At 35.6% G+C, this 17,902-nt stretch overlaps 5 protein-coding genes across 6 annotated transcripts in view; all 5 read right to left on the reverse strand.

The window, feature by feature from the left end:
• The window catches only part of LOC129788588 (glutamate [NMDA] receptor subunit 1), an 88,109-nt gene extending 81,959 nt beyond the window's left edge, over positions 1 to 6,150 (reverse strand). Inside the window, exon 1 of the mRNA XM_055824788.1 lies at positions 4,749 to 6,150. The gene's annotated coding sequence lies outside the window, so the exon portion shown is untranslated. The remainder of the gene's footprint in view (positions 1 to 4,748) is intronic.
• The window catches only part of LOC129790073 (luciferin sulfotransferase-like), a 767,385-nt gene that overhangs the window by 174,620 nt on the left and 574,863 nt on the right, over positions 1 to 17,902 (reverse strand). The gene's annotated exons all lie outside the window — the stretch shown is intronic.
• The window catches only part of LOC129788207 (probable Rho GTPase-activating protein CG5521), a 626,970-nt gene that overhangs the window by 174,620 nt on the left and 434,448 nt on the right, over positions 1 to 17,902 (reverse strand). The window lies entirely within an intron of this gene.
• Positions 1 to 17,902, reverse strand: part of LOC129788331 (tolloid-like protein 2) — a 606,934-nt gene that overhangs the window by 174,620 nt on the left and 414,412 nt on the right. The gene's annotated exons all lie outside the window — the stretch shown is intronic.
• On the reverse strand, positions 10,751 to 16,503 carry LOC129790040 (uncharacterized). Its single transcript, XM_055827221.1, has 4 exons — positions 16,404 to 16,503; positions 13,913 to 14,193; positions 11,241 to 11,614; positions 10,751 to 11,142 (listed from the first exon to the last, which is right to left on the reverse strand). Exons 1-4 carry the CDS (start codon positions 16,482 to 16,484, stop codon positions 10,868 to 10,870), a joined length of 1,011 nt encoding a protein of 336 aa, XP_055683196.1. The 5' UTR covers positions 16,485 to 16,503; the 3' UTR covers positions 10,751 to 10,867.

Here is a 17,902-nt window from a genome sequence, read left to right on the forward strand (position 1 = left end):
TTTAAAGAGCTCTTCTTCAGCACGAGAAAAGTATTTAATGATGCTAATATTTAGCCGGGAGCTTTCTCTGATTATGAAATTAGAACTTTTGCAAGTTGCTTCAATAAGGATGGTAAATATTTCTGTATTTGCATTCTACACAGAATGAACTTATCCAACTGGGAAAATTATGCGAGAGTTGAGATTCACGCGCTACTCAAATATAGCTAAATGTAGCTCTTTTTTATCCCCCTCCCCTGCAACACGTGGTGGCCAAAAAGAGTTTTTCCCAAATGTATTGGAATGATATTTTTGGGTTTCAAAGACAGTTGAGAAATGGACCGAAAGTACTTTTATATGGAGTATTAAAAATTTAAAGAGACGAAATGATAAAAAAAAGAAAAGAAAAGCAATTTCCCCGAGAGAAGCTTTTCCGTCGAAGCTTCAATGAGTTGAGTGAAGTTTTGTCAATTAAAAACATTTATTTTTGATGATTTTTCAACCATTTGACCCAATCTTTTCTACTATTTGCCAACTTCTTGACTTTATACAGTCAAGAAATTTTGCAGACTTGACGATGGAAGATAAAGAGCTCTTTTATCGTCACTTTTATCAGATGAACAAAGTGAATAAAATTTTAATGGTGCCGCCGTGCCAATTTTCAAATAGATGCCATTACAGTGTAATTAGATCATGGAAATTGTATTACTATTTCGCAGAGTAAGTAACATTTTCTCACTCAGGGGGATGCCTCAAAATTAGGGTGCATACATTACAAGTTATTTTGTCATATACGCAGTATCTTATACAATATACATCCCTCCTTCATTCACTTTGCAATGTATTTAATTCAATAATCACATCAAACTCTCATTCAATTTGATTTCCCACTCAATGCTCCTTTCAGATTCTCTAAAGCATAATATCAAGAGGTTCCTTCCAAGAGAGAAACTTTAAATAAAGAGAACAATACCTGATAGTTCTCTAAGGTTGGGAAAATAAATCGAACCAACTGGAAAATTTTCATTATTCTTCCCAAATTATTTCTTTAATTGACTAGAATAGATTATATACATAGTATGTGAGTCCAAAATTGAAATTTCAATTATCCTGTGCAAATATTAAATAATAACGAGATCACTTTCTAATTAAATATTGATGTGCATAAATTAGTACGGCAGATTATGTACAAATTTGTAGGTATTAATTTTTAATTGAATGCCCCAAAAGAGCTAGAGAGTAGCCACTTCATACTTAATTACAAACAAATTAATTCTCTACGAATAACATTAAAATGTCGAAAATTTTAAATTTTCCCATTTTTCAACCTTGGAAGTTTTTCTTTTTGGGAAGAATATTATTATTTGGGGTGGAGTACGTTCTAAATCTTTCTTTTTTATCTTATACCTACATTAAACTGTCTTGTCTTGTTCGCTCTCTACATACTACGCTGTGATTTTCAAAATTAAATAAATAATACTCTATGAAATTTTAGTTTTTTTATGATCTAATAGAATGTTAATAAGATAAATTCTGTAGTCAAATTTTACTTTAACCTATTTTTAGCTGTGATTCTTTCTTAACACACTGACGACGGGTAAAATACTTCCCAAAGGTTTTTTACGCGACATGTAACAATTAGTCACTGGCGTCCAGAAATGTTACCCGGTGGGACCATAGTGTGCTTATGTTCTTCGCACGTTATCAGAAAATATTTATTTGAGAGAATACTCACTTAAGTGAAACCAGTGAAACACAAATATTCTTTTAATATAAAATAATCGAAAACAAAACAATAAAAAAAGAATAATATTCAAATTAAAATACAATTTAAATTTTCACTCACAAAAAACAATTTATATTTCAAAAATCTTTCTTTAAGATTTCACTAACTGTTGTATGTTGAACATCAAATTCAAGCTCACAGAACAGTCAAAGGAATAGTTTAAATTAAATCGTATGATATTGGTGAAGAGAATTTTTTGGACATATTTGGCATTTTTTTCTCATTCCAACATAACCGCTCTTTTATATTTACGTGGGAAAAAGTCAGATTTATGGGATAATTTCAGTGAAAATCTCTCAGACGAGTTTCCTTTATTCTATTAAACATTATGTAGCATTTTTTTACCACAAAAATTAAATTGAGGTTATGTAAGAGGAAAATTTTCTTTTCGCAAAATATATAACCTAACTCACCTGAAGTTTTACACGATGAAATTTTCCACTATAAAATACTTAAAAATAAATTTCCATGTGAATTTTCAGCTAGAACATTATTTTATAGCCTAAAGGGAAACTTCTGGAAGCTTTTCTTTGCTAATTTATTCCATAATTCTCACTTTTTTCGGGCACCAGAATAAAAATTAGGTTATGTTGAAACGAGAAAATATACCAGATATGTCAAAAAAATTGCTTCGCCATCCGTTCTGAACCATTTTGAGAATTTTCTAGCATTTACATTATTTTATATTAAAAATAAATGGAAATGATAACGTGAACGAGCAGGTTGATTTTTTGTTCTAAAAATTAAGCAATTCTAGCAATTAAAAAAATCTAGAATATTCTAAATATCCTTCTACTTATTTCTTGTTTTTTTTTTAATTTTTGAAAATTTTATTTCTCTTGACATATTTTTCATATTTTTTCTTTATAGGATAATAATATCTAAGAATGTTCTATTCGTTCTATTGTCAATATCAAGATTAATAGAATAGAATATTCTAGATATTCCATTTTCTTGTCACTATCAATCTCAAATCATTACAAATTGATTCCAACACATTTCAGAAATTTAATAAATAAAAATTTATTAATCATATATGAACACCTCACGAGTCAGCAATCAAAATTGGCTGAAAAAATGTTGGAGAAGTTTTCCTACCGGGTAAATGTCAAACGCAAAAAGAGTGGCAAATTGTTACAGCGTACAGAATTGAGAACTGTCAGTGGACGCCGATGTGCGTCAAGCCGTCCTGGATGTGTTAAAAGAATTTTTAGCTGTGATTCTTTCTTAAAAGAAGCACAGCTTCTGTGTATACTCTAAAATGCAAAGTCGTCAGATCGGGCTCAAACTTGGGATGAGCACGAATTAGGGTCCCCACATTCCAAAAAACGTATGCGCCAAAAATTGGTCCGGCCGGCCGGCCGTCCGGCCGGCCGTCCGGCCGGAATATAACGCAATATTGCAAGAGAACGGTAATAGATAGAAACTTGCGGTCAACGGCAAAGTTCATATATCAGGTGGAAGACATCCGATTATGAAGTCAAATCCAACCCCCCACCCCCGCGTCCGCCATTTTGAATAACCTCAAAATTTTGTTTTCGCTATATCTCAGTCACTATTATAGCTAGAGGTCTGAAATTTTGATATGTTGTAGGGGCCATCAAGACCTTTCCAACGATACCTCATTTTCGAAAATCGGCCAAGCCGTTTAGCCAATATGGCCGCCACAATTTTTCATCGAAAATCGGCCATAACTCGAGAACGGCTTGACCGATTTTGATCAACTCGGGCTCAAATGAAAGATATTAATGAGCCCTACAACTGCTCGGAACATTGAAAGTTCAAGAAATGACCGCAAGTGGCGCTAAAATCGAAAACAAAATTTTCGATGAGTTTTCGATGAATATCTCGAGCACCGCTTTATAGAATTGCTTCAAATTTTGATATGTTATAGTTGACTATAGTATCTATCACCATGCCAAAAATGAAGAAAATCTATGTAGCCGTTCCGGAGATATCGCGTTTTAAAGTTTACATGTCATTTCTTGAGTTGCATAAGTCCAACGCCCCGCGAAGCGGGGCGTTTTATATACACATATAAAATAAAATAAAATATATATATATAAATGCATAGATATATACATTGTATATATACATATAAAAATGCAAAGATAAATATATATAAACTGCAAAGATAAAAATTAAATATAGCATGGATGGAACAATATAAAGCGAAAGAACGGTAAGTAAAACTTACGGGCTGTGATTCTTTCTTTGTCAGTGAAATGTGAAATTGACGGAAAATTGAGGATGGGCAAATTTTGAGGAAGGCTTTCTCGCGTACCGAATCACAGCCAACGCCCACGATTAAGGCTTCTCACAAATTATCTGCGCGTTGGCTGTGATTCGGTGCGCGAGAAAGCCTTCCTCAAAATTTGCCCATCCTCAATTTTCCGTCAATTTCACATTTCACTGACAAAGAAAGAATCACAGCCCGTAAGTTTTACTTACCGTTCTTTCGCTTTATATTGTTCCATCCATGCTATATTTAATTTTTATCTTTGCAGTTTATTTTATAAAAGGATTATAAAATTAATAAACTCTATAAAATGTAAGTTTATTCTAACATTTTACGTTGCATTTGTATATAAACCTTCACTTTGGCGTAATATGTATGATATTTTCATTAAACGACAATATCTGTGTGAGTTTACAGAAGAAATGTCCACGGGAAATTATTTTCATTTGCTAAAACTGCAGGAAATTAATTTTTGGGGTCATGAAAGCCCTTTTAATTAGCCCCCTGATGATTGTTAATTTTTTGTACTCCCGTACGGCAATGACGGGGAGGGGCGGGGGATTTTGTGGAAAATTCAACACCACGGGGGATGGCTGAAGAAGCAGAAATGTAGCAAAAGGTTGTGTCTGCAGAATCTCACGAAAAAGGGACTTTTCCATTTTTGGGGACAAACCCTGAAGGTCAGCTCGGTGCGACTGAGCGAAACATTTTTGGTTGGGTAAAATAGAGCGAAAATTTCCTTACTTGAATGCTTCGGATGGTGTCTCTGCCACTAAAACGGTCACAGTGGGTGGTAGGTCTTGAGCCATTGTTAGCAATAAGCCACCCTAGCAATCGTTTTCCACCACGAGAATTTTATTAAATTCTTCACTTTTCAGTTTTTCCTTCTTTCAACTTTCTACGTGATCCCACACTTTTCTTTATAGTTCGTAGTGTCTCTACAGTACGAGAAAAAAGTGTACAATTTTCACATAAGAACTGCCATGATGGGCACACTCACTTCCAAGGGGGGGATTATGTAATTAGTAGGAGTGGTGTTTTTTGCAACACTATAGGGCTTATTTCGCTATACACAAATGGTGGGACTCGTATATTGTATAAATTAATGCGTTTATTCTCAATGGGGCGAGACACTTTAAGCCATTGAGACACACTTTTTCCTTTCTCGCAATCACGCCCTTTGCTTTTTCGTGGCACGAGGCCTTGGCAATACTAATTCAGTCGGACTGGCTCTGTGATGTGGAAGAAGCTCGAACGACAGCACATCTTGAGGAATGTCTAACAAGGGGTGTTCCCATGAAAAACCCGGTGCCACATCGCTCGAGAGGTGAGAGAGAAAAGAGAGTATTACTTTTGCCACACGGTGTATCCTCGCCTAAGAGCTTCTGTTGTTTGGTGGTTGGTGTGGCTGATAGCGATTAAGGGGTGTATGGGGGCTTTTTCGCCGAGTGCTACTTTGTAGGCAAAAGACGACAAGGGTTGAAGAATGTTGCCTATACAAAGAGGGATTGAGATGAGAGACAGCGGGATGTGTGTGTGACCTTATTCCGCTGGAGCACACCCCATTTTCCCCAATTTGGGTTGATCACCCCTTAAGCACAGGGTGGCTCCCGAGAACGATATTCTATGGACGACCACCACCCTCACCCACAAATCGGAAGTATACTATGTCACCCCTTTTCGCTGTTATTCTCCTTACAATCCTCAGACCACAATCACAATCTGCACCATATTTCCCATTGTCATCATTCTATGGAACCATCACACACAATATGTGTCCTTTAGTGTTCGTAAAAAATATATCTCTCACAATTTCTCAACACTTTAGTGCAAAAAAAAGTCAAGGATTGCAAGTTCAGGGGGATTTTGTTCAAAAGGACGAAAACACTTTTGCAGCTAAAGACCGACTTCCTCTAAAACCTTTAATTAACTCTGCACTAGTGAGTCACATAAATTGCTCAATTCCTCAAGAGGATTTTCATAAAGTCTACCCTCATAGGGAGAAACTGTGGCACATACCACCACACCAATTAACGTGAACTTTCAATTGTGGAGCTTTAGAAAACTTTTAGTCCTCTTTTTTTTTTCTTCTTCGTCACACACACCACGCGAGGGTTGTTAGTGAGGAAGAGGTCTAGATCAGACTGACGAAAAGACTTTCTCTGCATTTGCGGGTGGGGCATTTCTCTGAGATTCATCTCCCGAACTCACAGCTGGATGTTGTGCGCATGAAGCTTTTACAGTCGGCAACACCGAGAGATTGCTAGCACGAAAGCTCTCTTTGGTTTTGCACATAGAGCGCCGTATACTCTCTTGGCACTGTGACGTGAAAAGTTGATGTCATCAGGCAAGAGAGTGTCTCATAGCTTGAGACTTGGGTGTGCTTGTGGATATATATTTTGGACAGCATTCCCTATATATTCTTCATCTCCATCTCACACCGAGATTCGCGGGGTGTGCTATGTGTGGTGTAGTATTGCGTCTCCACCTCGAACCCCTGACAGATGGTGGACTGACAAAAAATGGCCAAGTTAATGATTTTTGTCGATGGATCCATCCCACGAGCATACACTGCTAATGGATTGAAAGTGTGCTCCGAGGCTTGCAGACAACAAGATGGAACTTTTGATCTTCGAAAGCTCTTGCAAAATAGCACCCCACGAAGGGTGCCTGCTGGACCATGAAAAAAAAACTTTTCGTGCAGGCCTCACCCCCTTGCTGATGAAGAAGAAGAAAAAATCCCAAAACGACAATAAATTATGGATGATCTCTGTTTTTCTCATCTTCAGCGTTCCGTGGTGTATTTATGGGCGGTGCACATACAAAAGCCTTCGTCAACTTTCTGACGGCACGGAGCGGTGTCTTCGGCAGCCTGTGTCGTGGGGGTGGAGAGAGTGCTTCAGTGGGGGTGGAAAATTGTGGGTTAGCATGAGAGTAAACGACAGCGTCGGAAGCCTTTTCATTGCTCAATGTCATAATCATCATTGGTGTCAAGGAGACGATGGACTGAAAGTGTTTCTCCCAACTCCAAATAACCCACCCCCTTTTGCACATTTTCCTTTTTTCTTACTCCCAAGATGACATAAACTATGAAACTAAAGGGGAGTTAACATATTTCATTTATGCATAGTTTCCCATATAAATAGATCTTTTCAATCCCTAAAGCTCTTTTGCATTTCGTTGCCTTCCGTTTTTTTTCTGCCCGGGAGGAGTGGATGGGCAAAAGGCAAAATAAGGGATGAAGGAGAGAGAGACGTAAAAACCGATCTCCCTATAGGATAAATGAGAATGAATATGGCAATAAATTGACACCACAACATGAAGGAATAGTGAACAAGAGTTTTTCACCTCACCACCAAGAACTTTTCTTTTTTGCAGCCCTTAACCTCCGCGCCCTAGTTGGCGCCATCAACAAAAATGGGTGGTGAAAGCAAAGGATCGGATTATAGTACTCTCGAGGGACACAAGTCACTTTATCCTCCATATATACACCACACATAGACCCAGCTCTTCAAAGCCCCTTGTGTGGCATGAAGAAGAATTTGCAATAAATGAAATTCCACTGTCGCACAATTTATTAACTCCTTCCGTCGAAGAAAAAAATTATTTGATCGCAATTGGCAAAACTCTGCGGAATGTTGGACATTTTATAAGTGGATGGAAGAAAATTGGAAAATTGTGCTTATACCAACAGTTCATCACCTCACAGGTTTCAATCTACTTACATTCCATGACCTATTTTTGTCGAAGGGTAACACCGAGTTGTGACCGTTGTGACATTAATTAAAAGTTTTTTTTGCCCATAGTCATCAATTTCATCCATTTGGTGAATTTTCCCTGATATTTTCTTATAACATTGGCATTCCAAAGACAGCGTTATGAAAATACGGACAACGTAAAATAGAAAATTTTGAATACAACATTCCCTTTCCTCTTTGAAAATTTGAACATAAAACTCTGTTTTATGTTAAATTTCATACAAAATTCTCACCCTATTTTTTCACAATGTGTTACAATTTAATGGCATTACAGTGATAGACATTTAACAATTAATTTTTGTACAATAAAACTTCAGCTTCGATGCATAAATCATTCATTATGCGTGGGTAGGCAAAATTAGGATTATCAAACTGCCAAATTAATACATATACAGGATTCATTGAAAGCGCATTTTGACCTCACCCTTCATCATTCACACTCACAATTTATAGTGATGGATGCTGTGAGCCATGACTTCTCATGGTGATGAGGGAGGGAATCATGAATTGATTTAGGAACAGCAAATTCCATCGGATGGCTGGTAAAATATTCAACATTTTGGAATGAGGTTAACGCGGAAGGTGTGAAATTTTAAAATACATCACCTCTTGAAAATTCCATGTATTGAGATTTAATACACTCTCTGAGTAATTTATCGACTGTCATTATTCACGTGAGCGCAATTTTCACCTCTAAGTACAAAATGGAAGCACCTTTTCATCGCAACACATGTGGGATTTTCTTGTATGTTCTTCGCACTTTCATGAAGAAATTGGTTTTAAATATTGAAAAAATGGGCAAAATTAATGACATGCAATTCTTTTTTCATGTGTAATGTATCTTTGAATTAGTTTCAAGAGTAAATGAAAGTGTTGAGGGTAAAAGAGTCCAAGAAAATACTTATTTTCTCTGTAGAACATAAACTATCACTTTCTACATTGTTCTAAATAAGATGTTCTTCTTGTTTGCTAACAAATATATTTTTCGGACTTTATAAGCGTGTATAGAGTTGGTAATTTGTTCAAAAGTTTCCTCAGTGTGATGAAGATTAGTAAATTTTCAGCTAAAACTTTATCACTGGAAATTCCCTCATCTACAAATTAAACTTGAACATTTCCATTAAAGTTCAAATTGTGGTATAAATGCATTAATTATAATAATTTTATTCACTTGCTGGGAAATAGATAGGTATATAGGATAAAATAAATACAAGCTAAAAAGTTATTTAATATTAGTTTTCCATCCCATTTCACAACAAAAAAATAACAAAGTGGAAACGTCGAAAAATATAGGAGGAATCGATGCGGAAATTAAAACCAAAATATCCTTCACGTAGCATTTGGGATAAATTTAATAAAAATTTTCGCAATGGAAAATTTCATTGAGTGTGACTCAATTTGATAATACGATTCCCTTTTTATCTATTTTCAAAACATTGAGGTAAAATTTGTGGGGGATATATAGAAGAGAAATGCTGTTGAATGGAAGAGTGTGAGCACTCAAAAGTAGCCAATACAGTGGTTTTTCTTTCTTTCACAAGAAAAATCAATAAGAAATACATATTTCTAAAGAATCCACTTCCACATCAATTTATTTATTTTTCTTCCTCCCCCACCCCCTATAACAGGGTTTGGTCCTCAAAACAATCACCAACGAAAATCCATGGGATTTTCCATGAGAAGACAAAAATTGCGATTGTGCTTCATTTTGACCTTTTAAAAGCTCATCACGTCTATTTTCATCTCTCAAAATATTCTTCCTATCCGAAAGAAAATCCCATGATCGGACTACGTGAGGAAGTTTGAGGGTAAGTTGTGTAGTTTTTTTTTCTTTCTTCATTGCCCCACATATAGTGAATCGGAATGGAAGTTAATTTCATAGAGAAAAGCTTATTTAGTGTGCCTATACTCCATATAAAGAGAATATTTAGCCACCCACATTATTGGTGGTCGTGAGGAATTTCTTATACTGTAATATCCGAGTCTGAGCTGGATACCATGCCACATATAAGGATAATATCCGAGAGCTAAGCAATTTTATCCTTCTATATGGACACAATCAATACTGTAAATCCTCTGCAAAAAGTACCCATCGTTAGAGCACATTTTCTCTATGTTGGAAATATTCTGCGTCTGTGTAAATATGTGAAGGAGACAAGAGGGAATTATTTATCAGCGAGAGATGTGCCCCAAATCTTCCACTTTACTCCACACAATTCCAGAATATTTTATCAAGTTTCTTGTCTACCCTTTTAGAATATCAAGCACGAAAGACATACCACACAAGTCATCTAGGTTGGAATATAAGGCCACAAAAAAAGGAGATTTCATAGAGATAATCAGAAGAAATGCTGCCAATTGCATTCTGTCTTGTTCAACGTTGATGTCGAGAGCATAAATTTTCGACGACAGCATAGCTCAATTTTATGTGGAATAAATGGATCGTGCTCTATGCAGATCTAAGCTTTATCCTTCGTGTCATTGAAGCTTTCATAAAACAGATAAATTTGAATATGCTTTTATCTTAATGGAATGTTGTTTTTTTTTACCAGTCTATTTAGGGAATTCAGGGGCTAGAATAAATATTAAAATTTCTGAAAAAAAAATTATTGTAATTATCTAATCACGACAACATATATTAAGCAATGTATATGAATTACTCACCCTGTATTTATGAGTACCAGCAAAATATTCTTTATCTTTTTGATCTAATTTTGAACATGCTGGGTAATCCAAAAAATTTTTTTGGTTCACCTCAAAGGCTCCTAAAACATGAAGCTCAATTAAATTGAAATTCTGTGAATCCTTCCTGGCTCCAGCAAGATTCGACGACACAATTCCTTTTGGCAATTCAGCTATGTGTTTGGTTTGTAAATATATATGTATTTACTCTGTACATAAATATTGAGAGTAAATGGCGGACAATACATGGAATTGTTAGTAGAAGAGAAAGAAAATATTCGCCTATTGCTGGGGAAGCTATTTAGCATTTATTGTTGGGCTCAAGAGAGTGAATTGCTTCGCTGTGTACAATGTGAATTTGCAAGAGGAAATGGTATGGGGTGGACGCATTCATCACGCCGGCACTGCAGATCCATCAATTTTCTACCCCCACAACCCTAACCCTGTGCGATGCGGCAATAAGGCCGACGACCAGGGACCACCGGATGAATAGGCCGCGAGTGAGGGTGTGGCCGAGGTCACGAAGCCAGGGCTCCACGATGCCGCGGGGTAGTGGTATGGGGTGAAGGTCACCGTAGGTAGGCGATTATTTCCGATTGTCAGGGGAGCCACTGCTGCGTCCTTTGTGGCTGTGACGTGATGAAGGGCGGCGGCGGCGTCATTCCGCTGATAAGTGGACAATTTCGATGCCTCATGCTCTGCGCGGAATTAGGGGGGGGTGGAGGAATGTACAAGAGCTTTTAATTACATTCTTCCCACAAAATTGAACCGAGCCGATTAGGGTGGATTCATTTACCTGTTCGCTGTATCTCTGCTGCTGCTGCGTGTGCCGAACTCTGAAGAGCCGATGCCGCTTGAGCCTCTTTAGCGGCAGCAATTTTCTGATGATGTGCTACGGCGGCTTTTGCACTGGCTAAGCGTTGCTGTGCCAAGATTACAGCTTGTGCCGCGGCAGCTGCCTCTGAACGCTGAATAGCTGCTGCAGCCTCACTCTTTTGCTGTGCAATTGATGCTTGCGTTTCCCGCTCAGCTGCCAATTTCTGCTGCGATAGCACGTTCTCTTTAGCAGCGAGAACTTGCTGCTGGGCCACGAGCACGTTTGCTGACGCCTGTTTGGCCGCCGCAATCGCTGCCGTCACTTCCGCCGGCGATGGCACGTACTTGTGTGATCTGCAAATTAAGAAAACACACAATTTCCCGCACAGAGTTGTAAGGAAGCTATATAATATAGATTAAAAATAAAATTCCTCAACTTCCTGCCCAGCAATACGCGAGAAAGAAGGCAAATATTTAGAAAAGACAATTAACTCTTTTTAGTATCCATATAAAATGCCACAGTTCGTTATGTAATGCTTCACTAAATTGATGAAGGGAGACATTCTAAGAAAGGCATGAACGTGATACTGATACTATCGGAATTTCTTTAGAGAGCTATAAGAGTATTATATTGTGGGTTTTATTATTTATTGGAACACAGACAAGTTACGAAAAGCAAATTAAAATTTTGGTTTTCACCCATTTTAACTAAAGATTTTCCGACCGTGTCTTATACCTAACTAATTAAATATTAATTCAATTTGACAAGCAGAATAAAGCATATTATGTAGTTGAAGTGGAATATTCCTGGAATTACAACGGGGATGAAGGTAATTCTCTTTTATTCCACTGCTCAAGGCATATTCTTTAGAAATTCCAAAATCTCTTCTTTTTTGGGGGGAGGTGGATTTTATTTTTGATTTTTAGCTTTTGGCACAACACGTTTCTCACTCAGGAAGATTTGAAGGGTATATAGAGGAGAGTCAGGTGATGATGTTTTTCACTCACAAAAACTAAAAAAAAAATTTTTGTTCGAGATGGAGCAAAATGATTTAAGAGAAAGTTTAAGGAAGATAAATTTTCGATAAAACTATCCTGCTCGAAATTTTATCTTATAGTCCGTTTTTGCCTTTGTAGAAACTATTATAGAAAAGTTGACTAACTTCTTGTTTATTTTGCGGCTTTTGTGGCATATTATCTGATAGATGTTTTTGATTTAATGAATACTGTTTAGTAAACTCAAAAACTTTGAATTTATAAATATATTTTCATATTATGTGAACAGAATTCAAAAATTGCCTTTATGAAAATCTAACAAAGTTTAAATGAAATTACCTGTGTAGGTTATTCCTCCTTCTAATTCTTTATTAAATGAAAATTGAATGAACTTCCCTATGGAAAGTCCAACCAGTCCAACCAACTTAACCATTAAACCAAAAATGTTCATACAAAAGTTTTTAAAAAGTTTGTAACCATGAAATTAATTACACTACTTTCATCTCATCTAAGCGCAATTTTCCCAATCTTTCTTCTATATTGTCTTTGTTGTCGTCAATGTTTTATCTAGGCTGCCGAAGGCAAATTACAAAGCAAAAGTCCTTCATACATATGTAGATATACATATATAATGTAGTTTCCACATCTAGAATGTTGATGAAAAGGAAGAAGTTTGATGCCAACTTCATCATAGATACTCAATTTTGATAATACTTTCACGTTGAAACTTTAGCAATGATATTCAATTTCAATGGAAATGATATACAGATAAAATTGGATGTTCTTTCGATGACGTGTGTACTTATAGGGCTGCTTCTATTATTATGTACATATAATTATATCATGTCATAGTAAAAGAAACTTTCATGTCGCATTACTTCATATTATAGAAGTTAAGAGAGCTTGAATGGGTTTGAACAAGTGGATGCTCTTAAGAGTTGCTCTTGGTCTTTTGTGCATTAAAATTCTAATTCAATTAAAAATAACTCAATATGTAAGAAGGAAAACCTTTCAACTAATCTATAGCCAATGAATATGCAAGATTTCATGTTGTAATAAATTGAGCATATAAGTTACATAAAATATATTAATGAAAACTATTTAAAAGTGAGAAGTTAAGATTTACTTTTGAAATAAATTGTTAATATTTGCCAATTTTAAAAGCTAATAAAAGTCTTTTGTAGAACTATTAATTTTCAACTCGCAGCGAAATTTCATTTAATCTTTAATAGAATTTTCCAGTAATACTATATGTACAACTTGCACTACATGTACTTTCATATCATAAACCGAGAGTAAAGAGTGCGAATTCGTTTATTAACACCACATCCACATAAAAAAAAAGTTTTTTTTTTCGCCGAGCTCTCGTTGAGATTTAATTACATACTATAATCTCTTGTATGTTTCATTCACCAAGCTTCATGAAACTTTTGCATCCCTTCCTTCCGCTTGTGCCCTAATTCTTTCCCATGAACTTTTCACCCTTTTGAATTTCCTTCTGTTTGAATATGAAAGTGTGTTTAGCTTGGCACACACGTGCAAAATGTTTTAATTGTAAATAATTCGTGGAGTAAATTCACACATTTATACAGACTACCTGTCATGGTGGTTGGCATGAATATGAGAGAATTGTAAGTTGGGTAGGTATACACTTACCCAAACCACGGTTGTGAAATGCTGGCTCCAAATGTTTGACTGCCAAAGGATTGTGCATTCCACGGCTGTGTCCAGGCATTTTGCCAATCTGCTGTATTCCAACCACCCAGCACACCCCCAAAGTTTACTCCTCCTCGCTTAGTCAATACCCTCTGGGTACTCCCATCAGCCACTTGAGCCTTCTCTGGTGCTTCCTGTACCACCAGCAGGGTCCTCTCGGTTGTGGATTTGGCAGCATCACAGCTTGAAATGGCCACAATGGCTCCACATGCAATCAGCAACTGATGCACAAATGTATATATAAAAGATTGAAGCACATTCAACATTTAATACTACATTACTAGAAATTGCATCCCAATTAAATTGTTATAACTTGGGCAATTGTGTGCAATGGTATGGACTTATTCTACTTATTCATATCTTTCTTCCTTTCAACGCTTTCAACTATGTAGCAGTTTCATTATTTCACCCACATCAGACATAGCAAGTAAAGTTGCTGCGAATCATAAATTTTTGATATTATAAAGGAGTTAATTCATTTTGAGCTTTCAACAAATTTTTTGTGCATCATAAAACATTTAAAAAAATTTCTTGGTTTAAGGACATCTGGGAAAATTAAAAGAGAACATTTACTTCTATAATATTCTGCAAATCTGGTTCTTATCTTTCAATGTCATACTAAAATGCTCTAAAATGAATAAATTCCTATAGCTTAGGGACTCATCTCTGTAGTATATGTATGTATGTATGTATGTATGTATGTATGTATGTATGTATGTACAATGTAGTTTTATTATGAATATGCGTTGCAGACAATTGGGATGAACATTTTCCTTTTGTAATGAAGACGCTATTACTTCACTATATTATACACATCAAAAGCGATAAGAATGAAATTTGCGTGACATTAATACCTGTCATTTCGTGTAATTTTAATGGAGTTAATTCTCTCTTGCTTAAAATAATAGACATATATATATACAGTACAATGTGAAGGTGGAACCATAGAGTTTTATGGGTTGTAAACATTCCTCGTAAATTTTAAACATATCCAATTGCTATGTAGTGAAGCAAATTTTGGACCAACAAAACGGATAAACTTTCCATATCCCACCTAATTATGCATAATTCTAAAAATCTCAGCAAATGCTTAGTAAATTACGATTTTAATCTAAAATCATTTGTTGAGCGAATTTTTTTATTTAACCTCTGAGATGCGGAGGCCTTGGCACACCCTTAGAATGCGAAGGTGGGGTCATTGAGCGACCCCAAAAAGAAGGCCAATTTTCTCCCAAACTATACAACCTGGAGTTGTCGGGTTAGTGCCTATAGATTTCTTATATAGACCTCTTGCCCCTTGCATCACAAATTCGCCACCCGGAAACACGCAGAAGAAGATATTAGGGAAAAACATTTTTCACTCATTTTTCACACTTTCTTCGTGAGAAATTTGCCACGAAGTTTACCGCAACCACTATTTCTTCCACTACTTCCCCGCATTCCCCTCACTTCCCGCACCGTGATAAATAGCAATATTTCTCGAATATTCTTTGTTGTTTTGCACATTTATATGCTTCTAATTATGTTTTATGTTGTTTATGTCACTTATTCGCGATAATTCTGACACTGAGAAGGTAAATGAGAAAGTAAACACAACCCTTCAACCCCCATGGTTGTTTTCATTTGTGATGTGACTAACTTCATTCTAAGAAATTTTCCGCAGCATGGCCGTTACACCAATTTTTGAATTACCTTCTTCTACATTTTCCTCAATAACTTTTCTTGTGGTGGTCGGATTGAGCTGAAATTTTTACACAACCTCCTCAGATAACCAAGGAACTTATTTCCAAAAGATGGGAATGGTATCTTTTATATTTATTGAGTTATAGCATGAAATATAGCGCTGGGGTCGTTCAACGACCCCGCTCCGCATCTCAGAGGTTAAGAATTCTTAAAGACGCTTCCTGTAAAAAGGCAATATATTCCCTCATAGAGTAGCATTTGTAAGACATAAAAGAAATAATAAACTGTGTAAAAGTTAATATTTTACTCGATTAAAAATAGCAGACAGTATAAACTTCCAGTTTCATATTGTACGTGTTTATTGCAGCTTTATCACTCACTTTTATTTCCACGAAAATTAACACTTATGCAGTATGAAATAAACTTAATGTATTTGCCATAAATCAAGAATTTTCCCCCTTTTTCTTGTAAAAGTACTAGTAGGTATATAAAAAAAATTTCATATGCATTTTCACTTGGTGCTAAATTAAATTTTCCAGCAAGTGTAACATATAAGGCCCCATTATATTGCCAATTCATATCTCATCGTGGATTCTTTTTTGTCAGATAAAATGAAGAAATATGCTGACGAAGGTGACAAAACAAAATTCATAACATTCTCATGCGCTAACAACCAACAGGCGAGCATAAATGTACTAAAAGTATGGAGTACATAGAAATAATAAAAAAAAGAAAATAGAATATTTACAGTTGACGCAATATCATAAAATACAAAATTGATGATCTTCAGTTTCGGTTTATTTTTATTGGTTTTTCCGGTGAGCTCCATTGAAGGAAATTGTCCGCATTTCCGCACTGCCTGTGGATGACAATAAAAAGGAGGCGCACACGCCTATATCTATAATGTTGAGAACCTACATCACAAGTATAAATTGGCAGGGGAATCCACTTCTCGATGGTTAATGCTATATCATTGGAATTCTGACAAAAAAGACCTTCCGTTTGCCAATTTTCCTATAAAATTGGGTTATTTTTAGCAACTCTCCACGTTTCTCCGTGTGATGGCAATTTATGTAAATCCCCAGTGTGGCAAGAAATAGCAGAACTAAGCAATATGAATTACCAAATTAATTATTTAATTGCAAATTTACCGCCACTCCAGGGACCATTAATGCTGTGTATCCTTCTCTTTGCGAATGGTGATAAAATTTTCCTCAATTCATTCGAGATTTAGTGCAAAAAGTAAATGGAAGATTGCCATAATGGTCATATGCAATTTTCTACATAATATATACGTAAAAATCTCATTAACGGACAATTTTAAAATGAGATTGGATTTCTATGGAAAGCGCAGAATAAAAAGCTTTGTAAAGATTTTCATCTTAATTAGCATAAAACTTGGAAAATATAGGTAGTGAGAATAATGCAAAATTGTTTAAACAAAGTTCTCTTTTGAAAATCACCGTGGAGATGTGAAAAAGGATTTTGAATTCAACAGTTGAGTAAGGAATTTCTTCAGGAAACTTTTTAATTTACTCGCAATAGTTAAAATTTTTGATATATTTCAATTAATTTTATCTTATTGAATTTCAATTAAAATTTATTTCTGGATTACTCAAGGAATGTTTTTTTAACAGTCAAAAATAGAAATCTTTTCTCAGAGCTTTCTTTGAAACATAAAGTTAGGTAAAGCGTAAGAAGGATATTTTTGTAAGAAAAATGTTTTTTTTTCTTGCAAAATAAATTACGTGGTGAAAGTCTTAGCCAATGTAAAATAATTCACTAGAAAAAAACCCAAGACTTATTACAAATAATAAATGCTGCGAAGACGGTTCGCTTGGAACATTTGGAGGGAAATTTTCCTTCATTTCCTTGCGCAGAGAAAAGAGAGTATCTCTAGGGAAAAGTTTTTATTCCTTTTCATTGCACGGAGATATATAGCGAGTCGTGCTGTGTTGAGTACTATGTGAAAATGAGCTTCCAGCTTTCACTTGATTATAGACATTTATTTCCTGAGATATGCACCAGAGAAGTTAATTCAAAATGCTTTGATTATACTTCCAGCATAAATTTGTTTGAATCCTTTTCTGCTGCTTTTACGGATTGTGTTATATATTTTTCCATAGAAAATATATTACATTTCTGTTTTGCATTCCCTCTCATATTATTTTTACTTTATTTATTATTTTTACTTTTACAAGGGTAATGTAAATAGGGTGGATTTTTCTTTCATTTATCCTTCCTAGA

Source organism: Lutzomyia longipalpis, chromosome 1, assembly GCF_024334085.1.
Source record: "Lutzomyia longipalpis isolate SR_M1_2022 chromosome 1, ASM2433408v1".
Taxonomy (NCBI): Eukaryota; Metazoa; Arthropoda; class Insecta; order Diptera; family Psychodidae; genus Lutzomyia; species Lutzomyia longipalpis.